Here is a 22653-nt window from a genome sequence, read left to right as displayed (position 1 = left end):
TAAATGCTTCTTCAGGTGACATTGATGGATCTTCACACGCATTCTCGTCAAACTGTTTCTTTCTTCGAATAATATGTTTTTTCCAAAATGTTGTTTCAACTCCCATTTCAATGGCAATCTCTTTAGCGTCAACCATGCCTTCTTCAAATCTCACTTCTCTATAATCTTCAAGATAACGAATGAGTCCATTCAATTTCTCTAATGCAACATCAATATCTACATCTTCAGTTTGAAGTGTTTTGCTAACAGAGTTTACCTCAAACAATATATTATGCCAAATAACCATGCTCAAAAGGAATTCAAAATTTTCAAAGTGTTGTTTTAATATATTTTCGGCACCATAAACTGTTTTGAATCATCACTTGTCTCCACCAATTCTTCCAAAGCTTCTCGTAATTATGGAGCTTGAAACCTAATGTCTTGGTAGCCCTTTTTACTTCACATTTTTTAAATGGATTAAGCTTCTCCTAATCATCACTTGTCGCCACTAGTTTTTGAATCAACACTATCGACTCTACTTTCCCATAAATCAAACAAACTGTTGGGCCCATCGTTCATTTAAAGATCATCAAATTTGGTGGCCCTTTTTACTTAATATTTTTTAAATGGGGCCCTTATAATTTTCTTAGAGAATTAGTTTTCTTATATATTTCTTACAGAAATTAATGTGTCGGTGGCCCCTAAAAGTCGGTGGCCCGAAGCGACGCTTTGTTCGCTTTGGTTCAGGGCCACCTCTTGTTGGAATCGGTACCTAGCTCAAAAGTAGCTGGACCGGTTTTTGGTTAATTTGATGTACCTGTATTCGTTAGAATCTCGAGCAAGACAACTCGTTGGATTCGTCTCGTCGAGCTCTTGAATTTAGACTCAAATTTTGTCCAAATCCGATTCCGTATGAGTGAGTTATTACAAAATTCGTTTGGTATGGGTACCATTAACTCAAAACCGGGATTTTGAGTTAGTACCACATTTATGAAAGAGGAAATGGATTATTTCCTTTCATAGAACCTTCCATATATTTATGGTATGTTCTTTAGAATAGAAAGGTGACTCACGCTTTCAGAAAACGAATTACTCTTAGTCGTCATACTGAAAGGTACATCCGTTGTATCCTGGGAGACAAACACCTTACTGGTTGAGATACAATATTAATTTTTCTTTTTTAGAAATAAAATTATCTCTGAATCTATTTCAGAAAGACTCTCTAAAGTGTATCCCTGTTTTATTAAAAAAAAAAAAACAGGAAGATCAGATTCTTGGTTTTTCATAATACCAGAAGAACAACAAGAGTTAAGTTTCCTAATTGATATATAAACATATGAAGATAGAAAAGAGAAACTGGGTAGGGTTTTGTTAGTTTTTCCCCTTTTCTCTCTTAAAGTACTTTAATTTGACTTTTTCTTCTTGATTTTTTTTAAGTTAATGTTCTTGGTATATAATGAGTTGGAGATCTATAATGGCTTCTTTTTATGCATGCATGAAATAGTGGTTAGAGCACTCACTGTCTTTGATGGGAAAACCATAATAAGTAGGGTTGGTGGTTTCATAAATTCCTTCTATATTATGATAATTTTTATTTGAACAAAAAAACCAATAACATACATTTCCACAACACCAAAATATATTTAATTTATCAACCCTTCAAAATGAAGATAAAATAATATAGGGTTATTTAATTTTCATAAATATTACATATATTATTTTTCAATTCGACTCCTAAAGTGTGACCTCTTCCAGCATGACTCTTCAAAATTTGGATAAATGTCGAGATAGCTCCTTTTGTGCTTTTTGATGCAACGATAAGAAATCAAATTTAAAATTTCCCATCCCACCTAAATTCATTTTTTTAAAAAAGTGCAATAGATTCCTCGAAGAAACAAAACTTCGAATCTTACTGTTTCCAGAAAAAATAACTCAAGACTTACTTTAGAGCTTAGGCATAGGCAGCCGCCTCGCTAAGGGAGACAAGACAACTTAGCTCTATAAAAAAGTATGACAATGTCATTTGGGTTAATGTTATTTTGCTATCTTAGTTCATAAATATCACATGTTCATCATTTTGGGTAGAACATGCAAATTGCAGAATGCATATGTTGTCTGCTAAAATGTATATATTAAATTTACATTTATTCTTTACTTTGATTGAATGAAGGAATTATTATCATGGGTAGCTTAAAAAGGCTAGATTCAGTTTTCTTGAACAAGGATTTGAGGAAGATGCAATGAATGTAAATCTGTCCCTTTTTCCTTGTTCTTCATTATATAGATCTTGTCAGGCAAATTCAGGAACATGAGTTATAAGCTTCTTCAACTCATTTAAAACCTAATCTTGATTCAAGTTCTTAAAGTATTAAAATAAAATGGGCAGCTCAACAAAGTTTATTAATCAACTAAACTGGATAAACTCACCAAAAATATTACCCCATAAGAATTTCAAAGTTTTTCGATGATTTCACGAGAGTTTTTTTAGGGTTATTTCCAGTGGCGGACCCAAAAATTTTGTTTTGTGGGGGAGCTTTTAATTATAAAAAGAAACTTTAAATTGTCCAAGAATCTCGATATGACGTTCAAGCGATTGATTTATGTCTCTTATACCTACGCTCTCAACTTATGTGTAAATTTTATGTCACAAGAATGAGAGTCCTTCGTGTCTTGAAAAATGACTTCCACATTTTACGTTCTTAAAAAAATTAAGAAAAGAGAGATAACAGACTAAGTTAAAAAAAAAATAGTATGAAATATATATATATATATATATATATATATATATATATATATATATATATATATATATGAGAAAAATGAAATAAAAAAAGAAGACATAATAATTATAATATGGAGAAAAATAGGTCTAACAAAGGTCAAGGAAAACAACATCGAATTTACAAAGAAAAAGACCCAAACATGAACTTATTTGAAAGTATAGAGCTATAAGAGAGAAATACAAGGACCAAGTGATAATGATTACCATATTATACGCTCTTAAAGAAATTAAGAAAAGAGAGAGAACTGACTAAGTTAAAATAATATAATATCCACAATATTTTTTTAACAAAAGACATAATAATAGTAATATGGAGAAAAATAGGTCTGGCAAAAGTCACGGGAAACAACATTGAATTTACAAAGAAAAAAAAAAGACTCAAACATGAACTTATTTGAGAGTACGGAGTCATAAGGGACATATATAAGGACCAAATGATAATAAATTAAAAGGTAGGAGTCACAAACAAATTTAACCATTAAAAATGCAAAAAAGAAGGATAGAGGGAGTTGAACCCTGCCTTTGCCGTGATCAGGTGTCTCTCAGACCGCTCGGCCGAGATTTAATCATTTGACACTAAAGTTACTTCTTCTTTTTTTATAAAGGTTTAATCTCATTTAACTGAGAATATGCTTTAGGTCCTTTCAACAAAAAAAAAACATGCTTTAGGCTTGTGGGGGCACGTCCGCCCCTGGTTATTTCTCAAATGACCTCCTACTTTATGACCAGTTTTTCGCGTAACTCACTACTTTATCGAAAATGTCCAAATGATCCCTTTTTTCTGTTACCTTCAAATGTTCGTTAACTCTCTTTCCTCCATCTCATCACTTCTCTCTACCACGTCACCCTCCTCGCCACCTCATCATCTTCCCCGATAAGGTCGCCGACCGACCAAAATTTCCGACGACCGACGACCCGCATACTTAGTTTTCCCAAACCGACGACCAGCGAAGGCTCCCCCCTTCGCCGACCAGAATAGAGAGAGACAGTGAGAAGATAGTGGAAGAGAGAGAGGAAAAAAGAGGGGGAGAGAGAAAAGGAGAGGAGGAAAAGGGGGCCATCTGAGTATTTTCGACAAAGTAGGGAGCTACGCGGGAAGCTAATAAAGTAGGGGGCCATATGAGTATTTTCGATAAAGTAGGGGCTACGCGGGAAGCTGATCTTAAAGTATGGGGCCATTTGGAAGTAATCCTTTATTGAAAATGATGAGAGAGAGAAACTCTAAAACTAGAGTGTCTCTTTGAGACTCTCTAAGTGTCATTTTAAAATTTAAACCAATAGAATTTTTTTCTTTTCAACTACTTTTTTTTTTTTTTTTTTGAATTGGTAAGCGTGTGCCTCGAACCCTTGACCTCTAAGTTAGAAGACTTACCTCTTACCACTTGAGCCAAGGGTCGTTGGCTACTTTTTTCATATTCAATTAAAGAGTGACATGTTTATTTATTAAGTAGAGAGATTTTAGAGATCTTCATTAGAGACTCAAAAATTTAGAGTGTCTTCAATGGGATACTCTAAAAAAAACTCTAACGTTTAGTTGTCAAGTGTCAAATAAAGATTTTCTTTCCTAAGTAAGTGTTAGAAATTGAGTGTCCTATTGGAGATGCTCTTTGTCATGGCAGCCAAGTCTTCACTATGCTTGTATGAGAGTGCTTTGGATTTCGAAATACATAAAAGCAAATGTTGATTTGTCATAGAAACATGGCATGACGATTTATCTAAAATTTCAAATAGATAGTATGTTTACTACAAGTGTTGGTGACTTTGTTCTCATATTTATGTGGGTGTGTATGGTTTCAAGGCTCAAGTTCTGTGGGCACCCTTCCTGAACTAGTAGGAAAATATGATTTTGTGGTCTGACTGATAAGATGATATATATATATCCGTTATCTTGTGTACCGGTGAGTCTATGAGATCAACTCGAGAAATATACTGACCTAATTACCAGATAGGTGTTCAACTCGTTTATAAGCGCCACATTTGGACTACCATTAATATCAAACCATTCTCCTTAATTGGCTTCCGAGTTTAGATTACCTCTTCCGATAATCGGAACTTAGTTTGTTTGTATTGTATTATTGGCATTTACTCCTATGTCTTATGATGTTTAAACCTGCAAGTATAATTAGAAGCGAAACCATAGAGAGTAAACACAAATGATGGAAAGTGAAGAGTTTACGTGCTTTATGCTCGGTTTTTGGAACCTTAAAAACAGAGTTTTGGTGGTGAAATATCATCAACCAACATTTCCACAAAGGAGAGGAGAATCATGGATTTTAGACGTTACTAGTACAACCATCCCTAGCAAGATTGGCTTTGCTACCCACACAAAAAAAACCCATATCATAGTGAAGAAATCATATTCTTTTAAGCTCAAGAAGTCTTGGATCAAGTGGCCTCTCATATAGCTAAAGAATTTGAACTAAAATACAACTTAAATAACATAATGGGTCTCTCTTTCTTTTCTGATGAGAAAGTTATATTCATTTTCCATGTATAGCAACTAGAAATTTTTGCAGGAAAACTCAAATTCTGCCGGGAAAACTCATTTCGGGTAAGTTATGAATTCACCCCATAGTAATAATCTTCTTTCTTTAGTGCTATTTGATAGATTGGTTTTAGTTTGAATTTCTTATCATAAATTTTGCTAATTCAAATAGAATTTCGTTCTCCATCTCTCTACTTAATCTTCTTTCAAGAGAATTCTTTGATACCCATAAACAGATTCAGTAGTGGGAAAGTAATGATGTTTTTTTTATTGTTCTTAATCGAGAAGATGAAGAAGGAAAATGGGGTTGTTAGTTCTTAGATCAAAATACCTGAATTAGAGAGTGTAAACGGATGTAAGAATAACTTGGTTTGTTTCGTAAGCAAGTAGGTCATTGAGAAGAGCGAGTATGAATGAATGAAATCGTCAAAATTGGAAGAATCTGAGTCATGGCAGTCGGATTATTGAGAGATAAGTAAAGGGTTTCTAGAGAAAGAGAAAAAGAACCCATTTTTAGAGAGAGAAAGCAATGGCGACCTCCATTAGAGCTCCCACAACTTTCACTACCAAAACCTTTAAAAATCTCTATAATAAAGTCCCGATTTTTCTTTCTCTTAGAGCTTATAAACCTTCTGTTTTAACTTCTCCTCTTATTCAATTCAAAACCCTAAAATCTCTATCTAGTTATAATGATAACAATCGTCGTCTGTTTAACCCATGTTATCGTCGGCATTTCAGTGCTCGAGCTGAATCTGTAAACGGAGTTGAATCTGGAGGTCATTATGATTTTGATCTTTTCACAATTGGTGCTGGTAGTGGTGGTGTTCGAGCTTCTCGTTTTGCTTCCAATTTTGGTGCTTCTGTTGCTGTTTGTGAGCTTCCTTTCTCTACCATCTCCTCTGATACTGCTGGTGGAGTTGGTGGAACGTAAGTCTCTCTCTTTCTCTCTCTCTAAAACCCTCTATCTGTCTCTTTCAATCGATGGGTTTGCATAGTTTTGGGTAAAATGAAAGAAATGAAGAACCTTTAGGTTTGTAAGATGTTGTTTTGATCCCTTTGTCAACTAAATTGTCTTTCTAACTCCATTAATGAAGTTCATTTGTTGGTTAGAATTCAAGCTTGACTGAATTGTTCCCCTCTATTAGGTGTGTGCTCCGAGGATGTGTTCCGAAGAAGCTGCTTGTATATGCATCGAAATATGCTCATGATTTTGATGAAAGTTTTGGGTTTGGATGGAAATATGAAACAGATCCTACTCATAATTGGGGAACGTTAATGGCGAACAAGAATGCGGAGTTGCAACGTCTAACTGGAATTTACAAGAACATTCTTCAAAACTCGGGTGTTACGTTAATCCAAGGTCGTGGAAAGGTTGGTTGATTTAACGATGTTGAATTTATGAACGTATGAACCGAATTCTATATGACATTGTCTTTATCTTGATATGATGATGTTTTAATGGTTTTTATAGATTGTGGATCCTCATACAGTTGATGTGGATGGGAAACTTTACTCAGCAAGACATATTCTTATATCAGTTGGAGGAAGGCCTTTCATTCCTGATATACCAGGAAAGGAGTATGCCATAGATTCTGATGCTGCCCTTGATTTACCGTCGAAACCCACAATGATTGCGATAGTCGGTGGTGGCTATGTAGCCGTTGAGTTTGCAGGCATTTTCAATGGTTTGAAAAGTGAAGTTCATGTGTTTATTAGACAGAAAAAGGTTTTAAGAGGTTTCGATGAAGAGGTGAGAGCCTCTAGAGAAATCAGGTTCAGGGGTCCATACGCTTATGTGGAAGATCGAGCGAGAATCTGTTTTTCATGCGTGTTTTCATGTGAGTGCAGGTCAGAGATTTCGTTGGTGAACAGATGTCTCTAAGAGGAATTGAGTTCCATACTGAAGAATCGCCTCAAGCAATCCTAAAATCGTCTGACGGCTCACTTTCTGTGAAGACCAAGAACGGAACTTTTGATGGTTTTTCACACGTCATGTTCGCCACAGGCCGTAGACCAAACACAAAGGCACGAATTTCTGTTCTAACTGAAAATTATATCAACGTAAGAGTTTACAGAGCCATTTTGGGACTTTTGAGTATTGATCTAGCTTTCATTGTGCTATGCAGAACTTAGGACTGGAACAAGTCGGGGTAAAGATGTCCGGAAATGGCGCAATTGAGGTTAGAGTTGTTAAAACTCGTGATTTATCTTTCTTAGCTGTCTGAAACTACTGTACAACTACTATACCTTATCTATTTTTGCTGACTGTCATCTTTTAGGTTGATGAATATTCTCGGACATCAGTTCCTTCGATTTGGGCAGTAGGAGATGTTACTGACAGAATAAATTTGACTCCGGTTGCGTTAATGGAGGGAGCAGCATTTGCAAAATCAGTTTTTGGAAATGAACTAACCAAACCAGATCACGGGTACCCGCTACATCATCTTGTTCTTCATTTTTGTCTTCAAGAATCTCTTTTTATGTGTACTTATCATGGTTGTTCGACAGAGCTGTACCATCTGCTGTATTTTCTCAGCCACCTATTGGACAAGTTGGTCTTACTGAAGAACAGGTGACTTAAAGTCTCAAATGATCTATTATATCTGCAAGAATAGAATTAATAACCGATGCTTTAAGATATTTGCAGGCTATCGAAGAATATCAAGACATTGATGTCTATACGGCTAACTTTAGGCCTTTGAAGGCTACTCTATCCGGGTTGCCTGATCGTGTTTTCATGAAACTCATAGTTTGTGCAAAAACCAACAAAGTTCTAGGTTTACACATGTGTGGAGATGATTCCCCTGAGATAGTTCAGGTTACTTATTATTCGTTTACTCTTGTTTTCTAAGTTAGTTCATTATTTCTTCACCTAGTAGTCAATCAGATGCCGCTTCTTGTATGCTCAGGGTTTCGCAGTTGCCGTAAAAGCTGGGTTGACCAAGGCAGACTTCGATTCTACAATCGGAATTCACCCTACAGCTTCTGAGGAGTTCGTTACAATGAGAACTCCAACTCGAAAGATCCGACATACCACTCCAACTGAGGTTTGTCATAGACTCATAAGCTGATTCATTTCTTCTATGTATATGTGTGTGTATATATATATATATATATATCATAGTATTAGGCTTTGCTCCTTTTTCCCATCTTTTTTGCATGGCATACATGGCATACAACATCGAAGTGTTGATCCGTACGTAAGCCATTAGCCATTATTAATACATCCTTGTCGTTTGTTGAAACTTTTGTAGGGGATTGTCAATGCTCCAGTAAAAGCCAAAGCCAGTTCATAGAAGTTAGTCTACCAGTAAAGCCTTTTGTTCTTCTGATGTAAGTAGAATTGAGCTGTGAAGAAAAACAGGATATTTAAGAAATGAATGGACGAACAATTCATACAGATACTACAAATCGTATTCTTGCTTACTATCTGTTTCTATAAACTAATAAAAGGCTCATGAATCTAAATGATGAGATGGGATTTGGTTTTGCTAGTTATATCTAGCTGAAGATGAACATTTTCTTCTTACTGCGTATACTGATTATTTAACTCATTCTTAGCAGGTTACCCACGGAAGTTCCTCCATTACAAAAGAGGCATAAAGTAAAGGAAGGCCATGATACTCAATACCGAAGGGTCGCATCTAAGAAGAATACGACAGGTGCTGGGTCTGACTGAGGTTTACTCAACTACAGATCTTCCTAAGACAGCCAGTTCTAGATAGTAAAATCTGAATTGGTGATGGTGATATTAATCGAGAGAACAAATATTTTGCTATTAAATAAAAAATAAAATAAGAAAGCATTTCGATTTTGTTATGTATACTTTGTTTCCTGTCCTTGCAAATGCAGACAAGATGCTAATACAATAATGCCTTGTAACGACTAACGTAGATCTTAGTCGATTTCTCATGAAAGAAAAAAAAATGCAAATAGAGCTAACGAAATAATATTGAAGTTGCAACTATATTAGTTTATCTGATGAATTCGGAAATTGAAGTGATCAAAACTACAACTACTACTGAAAAATGATTTTGTATATACAACATCAGAGCTCTCTTATTCCCTAGTTGTATATAAATTTAAATCGACTCGTAAGATTATGGCCGAAGAAAGACGAACAAAAAAGAGTCGTTGTAAATGTTGAATTTACATGATAGAACAGAATATCAAGAAAGGGGAGAATCTGAGTTACAGAATATCAAGAAAGGGGAGAATCTGAGTTATCAGCTGCAGCTCCCGAATGTGAATAAATGCGTGTGGGGGATGGAGACTGTTCTTTGAAAGCTATAAACTATTCATGAATGTTGCATTGTTGCAGGTAAGGATGGTCGTATTTGACGTATCTGTTCCAGTAGTCTTTGTATTTTCCAATTCCTATTTCGAGCCACGGCTTCATATGACCGTCATAGTGAATCACAGCCGCCCGTTCAATCTCATTCTTTGCCAATCCTGATTCGTAGCCGAGACCTAGGATGTGCCATCTACGGTCCAGAGCCACCGTTTGGTCATAGAAGGTAACTAAACCCAAAGGTAAAGTCCCACCTTGCCACAACTCCCTCTTCTTTCCCTGCAAAAAACCAAACTCAGAAAGATTACATAAACAAGAACAAGAATAACTAGTTAAGTAGATATAATAAGGGTTTGAGTATTTTTTACCATTTCTAAGTATTTTATGTAGACTGATGTCAAATCTCTTCTCTTCCACTCTCTTAGATCAAACAGATTCATCCCAAAAGCCCATGTACAAGCATTGGCATCAAATCTTTCAGATACAATTGGATCTGAGAAGTTAATAAGCATATCCATCCGACGAAATGACGAATCACCTACTTCACACGTTTCCACCGCTCCATTAACTTTCCCTTTCATATTTAATCTCCACAATCCCCTAAGATCTCTCTGTACTACCACGTCATGGTCAAGGAGCACAACTTTATTCAAAGCTGGGAAGAGTTCTGGTATATAGAAGCGGAGGTGATTCAGTGCTGAAGAGTATCTAGGGTCCTGAGAGTCTTGGGTCTTCAACATGGAACCGTATTTTGAGGATAGCCATTCAAAATCCTCAATGCTCTTTACTTCAACAGTCGCTTGGTCAGGTGGATTTAGCAAGAACCACATTTTTATCGCAGGTAGGTTAATGGAATCAGTCACTACGTGGAAGACAATTTTCCCTGGTTCCTGCAAAGATTTTGAGCAAGATCATATATCTTTTCGGCCATCCTTGTTAGTTGCAAGTCTTTGCTCAAACGCAACATTATAGCACAGCCAAAGCATGGTATATCGAACATATATATAGAATCAAATGAAGTGAGGACCAAGCCTGTAGTTATCTACTTATCTTACCAAAGCTGAGAAGATGGTGGAGTTAACAACCACTGCACTAGCAAGAACGTTGTCAGAGAAGACAACATAGTGATAAAGATCTGGGTCATTCAATTTTTGTTGGTTAGGAAACTCTCTGTCTACAGGCTTCAGAGTGAAGTAATTGTCGGTGAGCCGCATGGCTAGGCAGTGTTGACCTTTTGGTGTACTCCTTGAAGCAAGCTTAATAAGATATTCAGCCTGATTTTTCTGTGCCCGAATTTGTTCCTCGGTGTTGTAGGTCATTGCTCGGAGTTTTGTTGCCATCTCAGAGCAGTCAGTGTAGACGCTGCTGGCTTTGATCAAGGAAGTTTCCATGGATCTCATCCTCTGCAAAGCACTGTGCCAATTCTTGTCTTAAAATAAGGAGGAGATATCATTTATTTTTTGCTTTCACTAAACTTTCAAAACCTGAAGAAGATTTGTATCAAGGATGATAAACCAAATGATTCGCTTACCTTCTTGTCAAATCTGAATCCTTTGTAGCTTCACCCACGGCTCTTTCTACCTCCTTTATTCTCAATCTTAGCTCTTTCACCATTCGAGAGTTGCTACCTGGTGGTGCAATATTCAAGTAGGCCTTAGCCCTGATCACCTGATCTTTCATTTCTTTCACCTTCTCATCAGTCACTCTCCGGGGTTGTGGCTTCGGTTTTGCTGCTCTTTTAGCACTATGTCGTCCCTGATTCTGAAACCAAATATCTTCAGTTCAAACAGCAAGTATCCACAGAGCTAACAGCCTAACACTTATTCTACTTAAACTATACCAATTGCGCAAATGGCAAGACTCATCTTCTCTAAAATTCAGTCTATTCCTAACGCAAACAAATCTTAAGACTAATTCCTACTCAACACTAGAGTTCACCAAGATCGTACCTTTCTCGGAGATGGCGATACATTTCTCACTTTAATCTTTTGAGTTTCTTGACTGGCATCATAATCAGTCTCTGGAACTTATTAACGGAACGAAACCAGAATTAGTAGACGAATTTTCACTGAAACTGATAAAGTACCAAAAAGAAAACCAAAACTAACATCACAAACCATTTTGTTCTAATAAACTGGTTCTTCCTCCACCATTGATATTCACAGCAGAATAAGAACCAACATCTTTTTTTCTATTGCTATTAGTCTCCACATCTTTATACACAAGTAAAGTTGGCACTTTTAACTCTTCCCCTAAATCCTAAATTTCCAATAAACCAAATTTCACTCAAATTAGACAGGCACAAGTAATGAAAACTAGGGCAAAAAAAATCATCATATCATGTCCCAGTGGATGGTTTAGCAAACAAACCTGTTGTACTGCATTTAATTTCAAAGTTGCAGTACTGTATTTCTGCACAAATTACAAACAAAAATTTCATCTTCAAGATCTATCTCACTAACAAATTGAAAGGAAAAGGAAAGTTCAAAATAGGGGATTAGGTTAATTCATACAATGCTAGATAAATCTTCAATAAATTCCTTTTGTGCTGCAATGACAAAGAATCAATCAATCAATCAATTAATCTCATAGATTTGATTAAAACCCTAACGATTTTAAGAAGAATACTCAGAAATGATGATACTTTACCCGAAGAGTTGAATTTAGAGAGTCTATTGGAAAGAAAGAAAATCGGAGCGAGAACAGAAATAGAAAGTAGAGAGAGGATTAGGATCCTCTGGCATCTGAGATCTTGCTTCATCAAAAAAGTTTCAGTAGAAATAGTTCTAGGGTTTTCTCATCTTTTTCTTCGTCTTTCTAGATAATGCATTTCCCTATTTAGGGTTTCGTTTCTAATCTTCGTCGATCCAGAGAGAGAGACGAAAGTGTTTTAGAGAGAGAAACTTATATTTCCATGTGAAGTCCTAATGTTTCATGATAATATGTAACGCGAAATAATTTATTCTCGTACTCCTACGTGTATAACCTTCCGATACAACGTTGAAAGATAATTATTTGACGAGATTAAATTGACAACCAATTAAAATCTGCCAGGTGTATATGGCTATTAGATTCGCAGTTGACCGTTTTCTATTTTGTCTTTAGTTCTTAAATTACTTTTTCAGACAATTAGTTCAATTTTTTTTCCTTTGATCAGTACTTTTTAAATTTAATTAAACTTGAATTTAAACCCTAAATAAAAATTCAAATAAAACAAAGTAATCAATAATAATACGACTATATTTTTTTGAGGTGGGACATGCCATGTGAAGAGAGCGTGAGATTTGATAAATGAGATTTAAAATAAAATCGAATTAGATTGAGATGCAATCTAGGAAAATGAAAGAAATTGAATTTTAGTCTAGAGTAATTTTTAAGTAATTCTTTAGTTGTTATTTTTTACATAGCCACTTAATAATATTCTCTTTCATGTCTTGATGAGTGTTGTTGAATAAGTAATTAAGAAAACAAAATCCGTAAGTAAATGAGTAGTTTAGGGAATTTTGATTAGTGGGTAACACAATTTTAGAATGAGAACGTGCTAGGACTATTCTTGGTTAGTATTCATGGCTAGGGGTTGTCCGGGTCCAAAGCAACCCGAGCGGTCCTTTTGAATTCCAACGGAATGAATGACCTATGTGTTAATATTTTCTATGGCTGTTTCAGAATAAAATTGTATCCTAAACAGACTTATTACATGTTTTAAGCTCCAAGTAATTAAGAATTTAAGACATTGGCAAAAGATTAAGACACCAAATTGATAGACTATTAATTTTTTAATAAGTGTTATACAAGGTTTCATTTCTTAATTTCGTTTGGAGCCTCCAAATATTCCGGCCAAGGTGCATAATCTTCCAAGTTCTAGATTTCTTTTTTATGTAAGTGGCGCCACACTTTTTTCGTTGGTTTAGACAAAAAATATATTAAAATAAACTTTTCTATAACTCATATTAATTGACAATAAAAATAATAGTTTCTCCAACAACTAGTTTAAATACAAATTAAGCACTTTTAGAGAACCCTATTCCTTTATTGCTCCTCAAGACAAAACCTGGTTTCTTTGCGTTTGGTTTTGATTGGTCCTATCCTATCCTATCCTATCTATCTTCTCTATCTAACTTCTTCTCAGTTTAGTGAGAGAGAAGGGATCACGTTCTTTCTTCATCAGATTATCCAGATCTCATGTGTATTTTACGAAACAAACACTGCCGTTTGCATTTAATAACATCTGACTGACTGACTCACCTGGTGGGTGGGCCCTTGACCTACCCAATTGTAAACTGTTCTCAGCTTGGGAAACTCAGCACTCCACGATTTTGCCATGGAAGACTTCACCCTAACACTCCTATCCGGATCGAACCCCGATCTAGCTATATATCTTGGCATAAATTTAAAAAACAAAAAGAGTAATGATAGAGAAGAAAGAAAATTAGACAGATTCTAGACATACAATCTAGGTGGCTTGTTGCGACTCGTGTTTTTGATGATTCAAATCTATTAAACAATAAATAACGAAAGGCCACATAAGAAATATATCCAGAGTCTATCTAGTTTTTGTTGTTCCCTATCATTATTCTTAAATATTTATTTTTCTTAGTTTTGACAGACACGTAAGCACGTCGAAATTTGACCTACAAAGTAGTCGAGTAAAGCATCACAGTAAAACATTTTTTAGTAAACAAACACCCAATCTCCTCACTCTCCTTCCTTCTCATATATCTTTTCATATATGATGCAATCTCAATGATTCTTACAAAACTAGAAGTTAAAACTAATTTTAGCACGACAGTAAGACCATTCAAAAATATTTAGCCCTGACATATACATTAAGTACGTCCAAAAATATATCAATAAAGGGATTTCATGATAAATCAGGAAGAGTTGATCCTTTCCCATTTATGACCAACATATTTACGTGCAGAGTGGTGTCTTGTTGGTGTTTACCTAATGACACTACTTTTATAAGAAAAAAAACTTAAAAAGAAGAGGAGAGCGGGCGTGCATATATACTAATTGGTCTCCTGATACTGAAATTTAACTAGGATGACATTTTGCCCTACTGGCTCGTGTTGATGGCCAACTTACTTTTCTCTCGGGATCTTGACCATTCACCTGACAGGTTTAGTGGTTGTGGACATTGATAGATATGACAATATCCACTAATGTTTGTACATGTATAAGTTGGAGACATTCGTTAAGACCTTTTTACTAGATTTTTTTGTTCCGGACATCCAAAGATCTCAGAACTTTTAAGTATTCTGCCACATAAACAATCAAAACTAGGTTCAGAAACTTTAAAGTTTTAAACTTTTAAAGGTCTGGGACATTAAAGTCTTTGATCATTAAGTTCAGAAACTTTTTTATTAAAACTTTGAAAATTGAGATTACAAGGAACGTTATATTAGTTTAAGAGCTAAAATTTAAATAATAGTTGTTTACTTTTCTTATTTATCTTCACCAAACACCACCATTCTCTTTCACGCATTCACTTTTTTTTTTTTTTTCGTTGTCTCTCTTTATCTCAATCTTATTTAAATACGAAACGATAGAAAATATAAAAATTTAAGTAGGCTTTCATTTCTATGTACAAAGTATTATTTTAAAATGAAACCTCCTATATTATTGGCGTACCATTTTCCAATAAAAAAAATTTTAAGAAGGTTTTTATTTCTATATATAAAGTGTTATTTTAGATTTTAAGAAGAAAATAAAAAAGGTAGGTGCCCAAAATAGATACTAAACACATTGACATCTTCGACTCGTGTGAAAATAATTAAGAGGAAAAATCAATTATTATATGATTTTTTATTTTATTTTATAAAAGATGGATGCTATGGAGACAGACAAACTAGAATAGGAGTTCGAGAGGAAAAAAGAGAGAGATTTGAGATAAGGAGAAATCAACAACACTAAAGAGTTAAGAAGAAAAAAGGCCACCATTATATGGACAATAAAATTTTTTATGTGGACAACCACAGTTTAGGGGTAAGTAAATTAAATTTGAGGACAACCAAATCGAGGGATTTAACATTAATTACTCATTTATCTTTTTTCTTCCTGATCTTCATCGCCATCTTCAACCTATTTTAAGTCGTGACTACCACTTATTGAGGGTTTGTTTGATGATTCCGACAAGTAGTTTCAACAACGGAGTCGGTTTCAACATGTTGTTACTTCTGGTGTTAGGGTTTGTTGGGTTGTAGTTAATCCAACTCTCATGGTGGATCTTAAATTTTGATTCCTGATTCTACCCAAAGGTCTAGAAGATCGGATTCTTCAATCCTATTATCTTCTTCTACAGTGATTCTGTTCTATGAATTGGATTTTAAATCATTCTAATCGAGGAAGGGCTTCAAAGGTATCTCATCTCTTTAATTCTCATCAAAGAAAACCCTAAAAATAATGTGAGAACCTTTTTTTTTTGAACTGTAATAACTCTCTCTCTTATCATGGAGTCTAGGTATTCTAATGAATCAAGAAATTTTGTAGGAGGAAAAGCTTTTTCATGTTGACAAATAGACACTTTTAGTGAAAATCCATCCCTACTCTAACTATAAATTTTTAAATGCGATCGACAAACTTTAAAAATGAAAAGATTCTAATCCCGACGAAGATTGAATAATCTGAACATGGGTAGTCATCGGAGAACATGGTGCTTGCCGGATTTAGTGGTAGTCGCCGGTAGTCATAAAGATGATGATTATAAAGAAGAAAAAAAAATAGAGCTGAATATTTTAATTCTAACCGGCGAAAGCCGCCGACCGGTCAATTTTCTGACCGGCGACCTTCAAACATCAAATTTTTTTCACTCTTTCTCTCTCTAACACTCCGGCGAAGTTCGCCGGAGTGTTAGAGAGAGAGAGGAAGAGTGAAAAAAGAAATTTTATTATATGTTTGAAGGTCGTCGGCCGGAAAATTGGCCGACCGACGACCCTCGCCGGAGAAGACGATGAGGTGGCGAGAAGATGAGGTGGCAGAAAGAGAGGAAAAGATGCATGAGAGAAAATTGATGACTGGTTAACGACGTTCTAACGATAATTGAAAAAAGGAGTCATCTGGAAATTTTTAATAAAGTTAGGGGATAGACAGGAAGCTGGTCACAATGTTAGGGGCTATAAGGGAAATAACCTTTTAATAAATAACACTTATTACCACCACACTCTTCACCCTCCTTTGTTATCAGACATCTATGTTTTCTCTTTAAAAAGACTAGGGTATAGCCCGTGCCTCTGGCACGGCATAATTTGTCTTTTACGTTAGCAGATGAACACAAACTACAATCATCCATATAACAAAATGAAGAAGAAAAAGAAGAAGAAGAGACAAAATGAAGGAAATAAAGGAGAGAAGAAGAATGTTTGAATCTTTTGGAACTCTTAAAAAGAAACCATGTCATTTGTTGCATAGATTTCAACCAAAACAGTGAATAAGAAATCTTTTGAACCATAGAATTAATTATGGGGCAACTGGAAGTACGTGTTGGGTTGAACCATAATGTAGTAAATGTGAACCACTTCTTGGAATCAATGAACATATAAATCCTAAGGGTAATTTTAGTATATATTGAGATAAATCATAACAATCATCTTCAGAAGAGTTAGTCACATGTTAGAGTTCAACAACTTTGACGGGAATAATGTATATATGTATCATCGAAATCTTCACTGGTAATGAGTTCATAATCTATTGACTTTGATATTAGAACATAACTGGACACCAAGAGACTGTAAAGTTCCGTCCATTTGATTGAAAACAGTAGCAAAGAGAGTAAGAGGCATTGATGCTTCTAGACTAAGAATAGAGGTCATGCATTATAAGAAACAAAGTCAGAATTAGTCTAGCAATATTTATATTAAAACTCGAGGCATCCATGCATGAAAGAGTGCATCCGTGTGTAAATTTAATAACCATATCTATCGAAATCTTATGCCAAATAGTCATAGAAGACTGTTGATTTAATTCGAGCTAAAGAGACATAAGAGCTGGCTATAAAGGAGATGGAGAACTTTAGTCCTATACTGAAGAGATGACACCCAGTTTGCTGCCATGACTCTCCACAATAGTCATGCAGCAGTGTTGAAACAATACTTAACCCTGGCTTCGACGCTGACAAATGAGGTGATTGGGGTCTTGCAAAGAGCTGGAAAGTTAGAGAAAAATCTTATGCAAATAGTTATAGAAGACGTTGTTGATTGTTAAGAAGTAGCCAAGGTGATCATTAAAGAAATGGTGACATTGATGTCGATTCCATCATCTTGAAGCTCTTAAAAACGACGGTTTAAGAGCTCATCTACCATGAATTATAAACTCTCATCATTCATAATTTTGACAATTCTAAAAAGTTCCTACCGAAAACTAAGAATCTGAAATGTAAAACTCATGACAAAGTAAATGCATTAGGAGGTGCTCAAAAGCCATGTATATATGTATCTCCGAAATCATCACTGAAAATGAAATCTGTATTCCTAAGCAAGGAATGATATGAAAGACAAAGAAACCCAAACTTTTTGAAGTTCTTGAAAAGAAACCATGTTTATATGTATCCTCAAAATCTTCACTGAAAATGAAATCTCTATTCCTAAGCGCAAAATGATAGAAAACAATAAGAAACCCAATTTTTTTTTACGAAATTGACGTTAGAAAAAATCGAGATAAATGCAAACTGAAAAAAAGAAGGTAGGAGGTTTTCCTAGTTCACGTTCTAATTCAAAATTTCTATTAGACATTTCATCAAACACATATATGAAAGCATCAAACACATACTATATTAATTTCTATATGATATTACATCAAACACATACGTTAAAACCATTTGATTAAGAGTTAAACACATGCACAAAGTAGATAACTCAACGAAATTAACAATGGAACATTCTCAAAGATTAAACAAAAAAGATACTAACCTTTCTATGACGTGTCCTGAATTCCTGAGAGAAATCACAAAATGAAGCAACAGAACTAAAAAGCCACAAAATGTTTAAGTTTTGTGGCTATGAATCAAATTGTAAGTTGTATTGTCAGTATTAAATAGATAATTATTAATGTACCATGTTGTCTGGTCTTAAGAAAGATAAAATCTAGGATTTGAGTGGAATAATGGTGACATGAGAGAAAAGTTCCCAATACAATGAAAATAATTAGTTATTTACATCCACATTAGTTTGGGTTCATAATACTGGAGATGCTAATGATCATGGTAGAGAAACTACCAAATATGAGCGAGCTTCTGATGAACCCAACAGTAGAATGAAATGAGCGGACATGTCGGAACTTAATTGAAATTGTTAAAAAGGCAGAAGGAACATTAATCTTGTGGCTTGCCAATAGAAGTGTCTATTTGATGGGAAGATGTGTCTATATGAGAAGGGAGAGGAGGAAGTAATCCAACGGTCTAATCACCCACAAAATCATATCTATCGCTGATCAATAAAAACATAAGATCCTAAATAAGAAAGCAGAAATTTTTACCTTCAAAGTACATGAAAACACCATCTTCACGACGCCAGTCTTTCCCTTTTCTAACAATAACAGCAGGCATAACCTTTTTTTTTTCTTGACAGTAGCCATAACCATATCACGAACACAAGCTGAAGGTGATCTATTGAGACGACCTTTGATTCCTTTAACGGAGATGATGTAAAGATTCTTAGCACCAAGGTTATCGGCACAATTCACAGTTGTTGTAACTGGAAGACCTAGTGACATTCTGTACTTGCTTCCTGCTGTTACTCCATGACCTACGATCAATGAAGCAAAAAATACAAACCATTCCATAATTAATTTCTATTAGACATTTCATCAAACACATACATGTAGAGCAACATCAAACACATACACAAACACACAAAAAGAAGTAGATCACTCTCTATCAAAATCATAACCTTCTAGAATTTACGTATCCTGTTAATTAAAGAAAATAAATCTACCCTATAGACTTAATATATAAATCTAAAAGGCAAAACCAGTAATCTAATATATCAACACAGTGATCGAAATGGATTCTTATCGGTGAGGAATTGATGTTGTGGTTGAAACCTTTGAAATGAGATGAATGATCTGTCAAAGCATGCCCTGAATTCCCGAACAATGAAAGAATAAAATGAAGAAAAAATGAGAGAGAAGTCGTGGTAAACAGGAACTGAGAAGGTATGTCTGTTGAGAACTGAGAAGATGTAACCCATCAGAAAAAGAGTTATGATTTTGCTGAATCCAAGGGTTTATACCGATGCTGATGTGGGACGGACGGCTAGATTTATCCAAGGATTTGTCCCAGTCAGCACACATCCACCTATTTTATTATATAGATTGATTAGCAACTTTATGGCGCAATCTCTTTCAGCAAAAAAAAAAAAAAAAAAAAAACTTTATGGCGCAATCTTATTATTTTTACAAGAGAAGGAGTGAAACTAATTATAGCATAATTCTCACATATCTATTGACTAACGATTAACCAAATCTCTCATTCATTATCATACATCTATGTCTTCTCTTTAAAAAGGAATATGAAATTTTGTTTATATTTTCCTTATATAGATGATCCTAATAAAAGTGAAAGTGGAATGTCTATTATAACTACAAATCCTTCCGATATCATTTGATAATTAACATTTTTATTGTGCTTAACAAATTAATTTTGTTTAGAACATTGGCCGACATAATCAATACTTTTGGTGATTATTATTTCACAGAAATAGGAGCCAAACTAGTTATAGCATAATTCTCACGAATATATTGACTAAGGATTAGCCAAATTAACAAGGCCGTTTGAAAATTAATCGTAACACACACACACATATATAGATTTGAGCACGAAAGAAAGTGATTTAAACCATAAATAACTAAAAAAAACGAATCATAATTCATTTATGATAGATATATTTGCACATAAAGTGAGACTTCTCAAACTTAATGTGCGTGCTATTCATTTCAGACATTTAAAATATTCATTAATTCCTCTATTAGCTGTTTTGGACATTTTAAATATATCTTTGTTATTCATAACATTTCAAAAGTTCTCTATTGTCTCTCGATTCATTTGAGACATTTAATACAAACAATGTGTTGACATAAACTCCAAAATCCTGGAGATTCCAGGTTCGATTCTCAGAGGAGGTAGTTTTCATGGTTTTTTTGGAACTTGAGTTATTAAGGTATAAATAATGTTGTTGGGTTTTAGGCCATAATTTAGTTGGACTATAGGCCGTTCTTTATTAGATTTTGAATTCGGTTGTTTTAAGTTTATCACATCTTTGATGTATCAATGCCAATGTAATGACTATCTTCAGGGGCGAGCCCACATAAGGGCCCGTGGGGCCCGTGCCCCCCCCCACGACCCTAATTGGCTCGATGCGTTAAGTTGCACTTGTCACTGTTGTTTTCGGTGTACCGATTCAACGAGTTGACTCAACGAGTCCCTAACCGGATCACTGGTGAAACTGGTTACTACTTTGATTTTATTTGTAAACCAATCAAAAACACTTTCTTTCCAAATTAATGAAGAAAAACTAAGGAATAGAACAACTCAATATTTTTCGTATTTCTAACCGATAATGTCTGTTATCCAGAACAGATGATTCGTAGTCGAATCTCACTATCGATTTAAGATCGGAAAGAGGAATTGTATTCCTTCTGTGTTTACTAATTTATTACTTAAAATCAATACACTTCTGATTTTAACAAAATCAGAATGTCTTTGATTAAGAAATCAGATAGACTAAAAAGAAAAAAAGAAAAATTGGAGGATTAGAAGAAAAAAAATGTTAATCGAGGCGAGGTATTCCTCTTTCCTTAAGACAATTGACGCCCTGTATAATACCAAACAGTTACCGGTGTTTGTCTCCCAAGATACAACGATCACCTTTCGATTCAATGGTACTTCGAATCAGAAAGCAGTCGAACTTGAAAGTATAGTAACCTCTGACATAATGCAAATGGACCAAACTTCTTGCTTATGAAACTCCTTGAAACCTCTGCTAAATCTTTCTCTTAGACACTCTAATATTATCGTCTAACAATGCTTGATACTCTGGAAAAAACGTATTGAAATTTGGAGTTGATTTGAGTCCTATAAATAGGTTTCGAATAGACACATGCATTTGGGACACTTCTGTTGGTTAAGGGACGCATCTGTTGAGAAAGTAAAGTGACGGGTCACTTCTTTAGCAACAGACATATCAGCTGGGATTTGGGCCGTCAGATCTCGCTCAAAAGCGCGGAGGAAACGCCATCCGTTAGATCTGATGGACTTATACCGAAAGTAGCTCGAAATCTAAGAAGATCAGCCGTTGGATGAAGTTTCGGGGTATCCCACTCCGTGCCCGACACGGACCTAGCGCCATCCATTGGATCTGGCCTTTAGCGCGGAGAGAACGCCAACCGTCAGATCTGGACGTGTTCCCTTTGCGAGAATGGCTCCCATACAAACTTTTCCGTATTGCCTTTTGGTCCCTAACTTAACAATTTTCCGTCCAAACTTCAGACTTGAATATCTCATTCATCCGGAAACGGATTTGAGTGATTCTTGAGTCTAAACTAAAGAGCTCGATGAGACGAACGCAATGGCGTGCTTCGTTTCTGAGTTTGACGATTTTAACCGATCCAAAATCGGCTCCGATTCCAACAGTCACTAGATTATGTATCTATATTTTCGCTTTTTAAACAAAGATCCTCTCTAACTCAACTAGTGAAACGTTTGGATTACATTGTGGAGGTCTTGGGATCGACCTACACACACAACACCTTTTTTTTTTATAGGATTTCCACTACTTACATTTTTTTCCTAGAATGTCTACTATATACGTTAGTTGAAAGTATTGTTTGGTTTAGGATGAATGCTTATTAAATATACTTTATAAATTGCATGTTTGGTTTAAAATTGGTTCTTACTAATTGAACTAATTCAATTTTGACCTCCTCAAAGTGACCAACTTAATATAAACGGTTTCGTAGAGATGTTGAGTTTTCTAAATAACTCTCTTAATTTTGATTTTGTCTGATTTTTTAGTGACTTGTATTTTGGACTTCAAGGTTTTTTACACGTTTGTTACAGTAAACATGTCAGTAGAAAGAAAAGTTTATCTTCATTTTTTCTTCCACTACGATCTCTTCCTCTTCATC

At 35.0% G+C, this 22653-nt stretch overlaps 2 protein-coding genes across 4 annotated transcripts; one reads left to right on the top strand and one right to left on the bottom strand.

The window, feature by feature from the left end:
* The first annotated feature begins 4669 nt into the window (after positions 1-4669).
* Positions 4670-9069, top strand: LOC147551118 (glutathione reductase, chloroplastic-like). 2 transcript variants are annotated; one of them, XM_086666472.1, is made up of 11 exons: positions 4670-6173; positions 6392-6617; positions 6718-6996; positions 7095-7271; positions 7373-7426; positions 7526-7674; positions 7755-7818; positions 7894-8064; positions 8156-8293; positions 8501-8579; positions 8808-9069. In XM_086666472.1, exons 1-10 carry the CDS (start codon positions 5776-5778, stop codon positions 8540-8542), a joined length of 1698 nt encoding a protein of 565 aa, XP_086522598.1. In that variant the 5' UTR covers positions 4670-5775; the 3' UTR covers positions 8543-8579; positions 8808-9069. The 2 variants fall into 2 exon arrangements, with proteins under 2 accessions (XP_086522598.1, XP_086522597.1); XM_086666471.1 differs by having other exon boundaries at positions 5080-6173; positions 8811-9069.
* Positions 9070-9193: 124 nt separating this feature from the next.
* LOC147551117 (putative galacturonosyltransferase 6) lies at positions 9194-12504 on the bottom strand. Of its 2 annotated transcripts, none has more exons than XM_086666469.1 (9): positions 12187-12504; positions 12051-12085; positions 11908-11949; positions 11655-11796; positions 11487-11563; positions 11069-11298; positions 10593-10950; positions 9906-10427; positions 9194-9816 (listed from the first exon to the last, which is right to left on the bottom strand). In XM_086666469.1, the coding sequence occupies exons 1-9, from the start codon at positions 12296-12298 to the stop codon at positions 9541-9543; spliced, it is 1794 nt and encodes a 597-aa protein (XP_086522595.1). In that variant the 5' UTR covers positions 12299-12504; the 3' UTR covers positions 9194-9540. The 2 variants fall into 2 exon arrangements, with proteins under 2 accessions (XP_086522595.1, XP_086522596.1); XM_086666470.1 differs by having other exon boundaries at positions 11487-11557; positions 12187-12471.
* Positions 12505-22653: the final 10149 nt, after the last annotated feature.

This window comes from Eschscholzia californica, unplaced genomic scaffold, assembly GCF_041429995.1.
Source record: "Eschscholzia californica isolate CP2 unplaced genomic scaffold, dmEscCali1.0.p SCAF_3, whole genome shotgun sequence".
NCBI classification, from domain to species: domain Eukaryota; kingdom Viridiplantae; phylum Streptophyta; class Magnoliopsida; order Ranunculales; family Papaveraceae; genus Eschscholzia; species Eschscholzia californica.
This window is presented reverse-complemented; position numbering and strand designations above follow the sequence as displayed.

Bases quoted from the DNA above. Each gene is read 5' to 3' on its own strand.
- LOC147551118 (XM_086666472.1), top strand. From the start codon at position 5,776: ATGGCGACCTCCATTAGAGCTCCCACAACTTTCACTACCAAAACCTTT. The intron at 6,997-7,094 runs GTGAGAGCCTCT...ATGTGAGTGCAG, and splicing joins TAAGAGGTTTCGATGAAGAG to GTCAGAGATTTCGTTGGTGA. The intron at 8,065-8,155 runs GTTACTTATTAT...TTGTATGCTCAG, and splicing joins ATTCCCCTGAGATAGTTCAG to GGTTTCGCAGTTGCCGTAAA.
- LOC147551117 (XM_086666469.1), bottom strand. From the start codon at position 12,298: ATGAAGCAAGATCTCAGATGCCAGAGGATCCTAATCCTCTCTCTACTT. The intron at 12,086-12,186 runs GTAAAGTATCAT...TTGTCATTGCAG, and splicing joins CTCTAAATTCAACTCTTCGG to CACAAAAGGAATTTATTGAA. The intron at 11,797-11,907 runs GTTTGTTTGCTA...TTGGAAATTTAG, and splicing joins AATTAAATGCAGTACAACAG to GATTTAGGGGAAGAGTTAAA.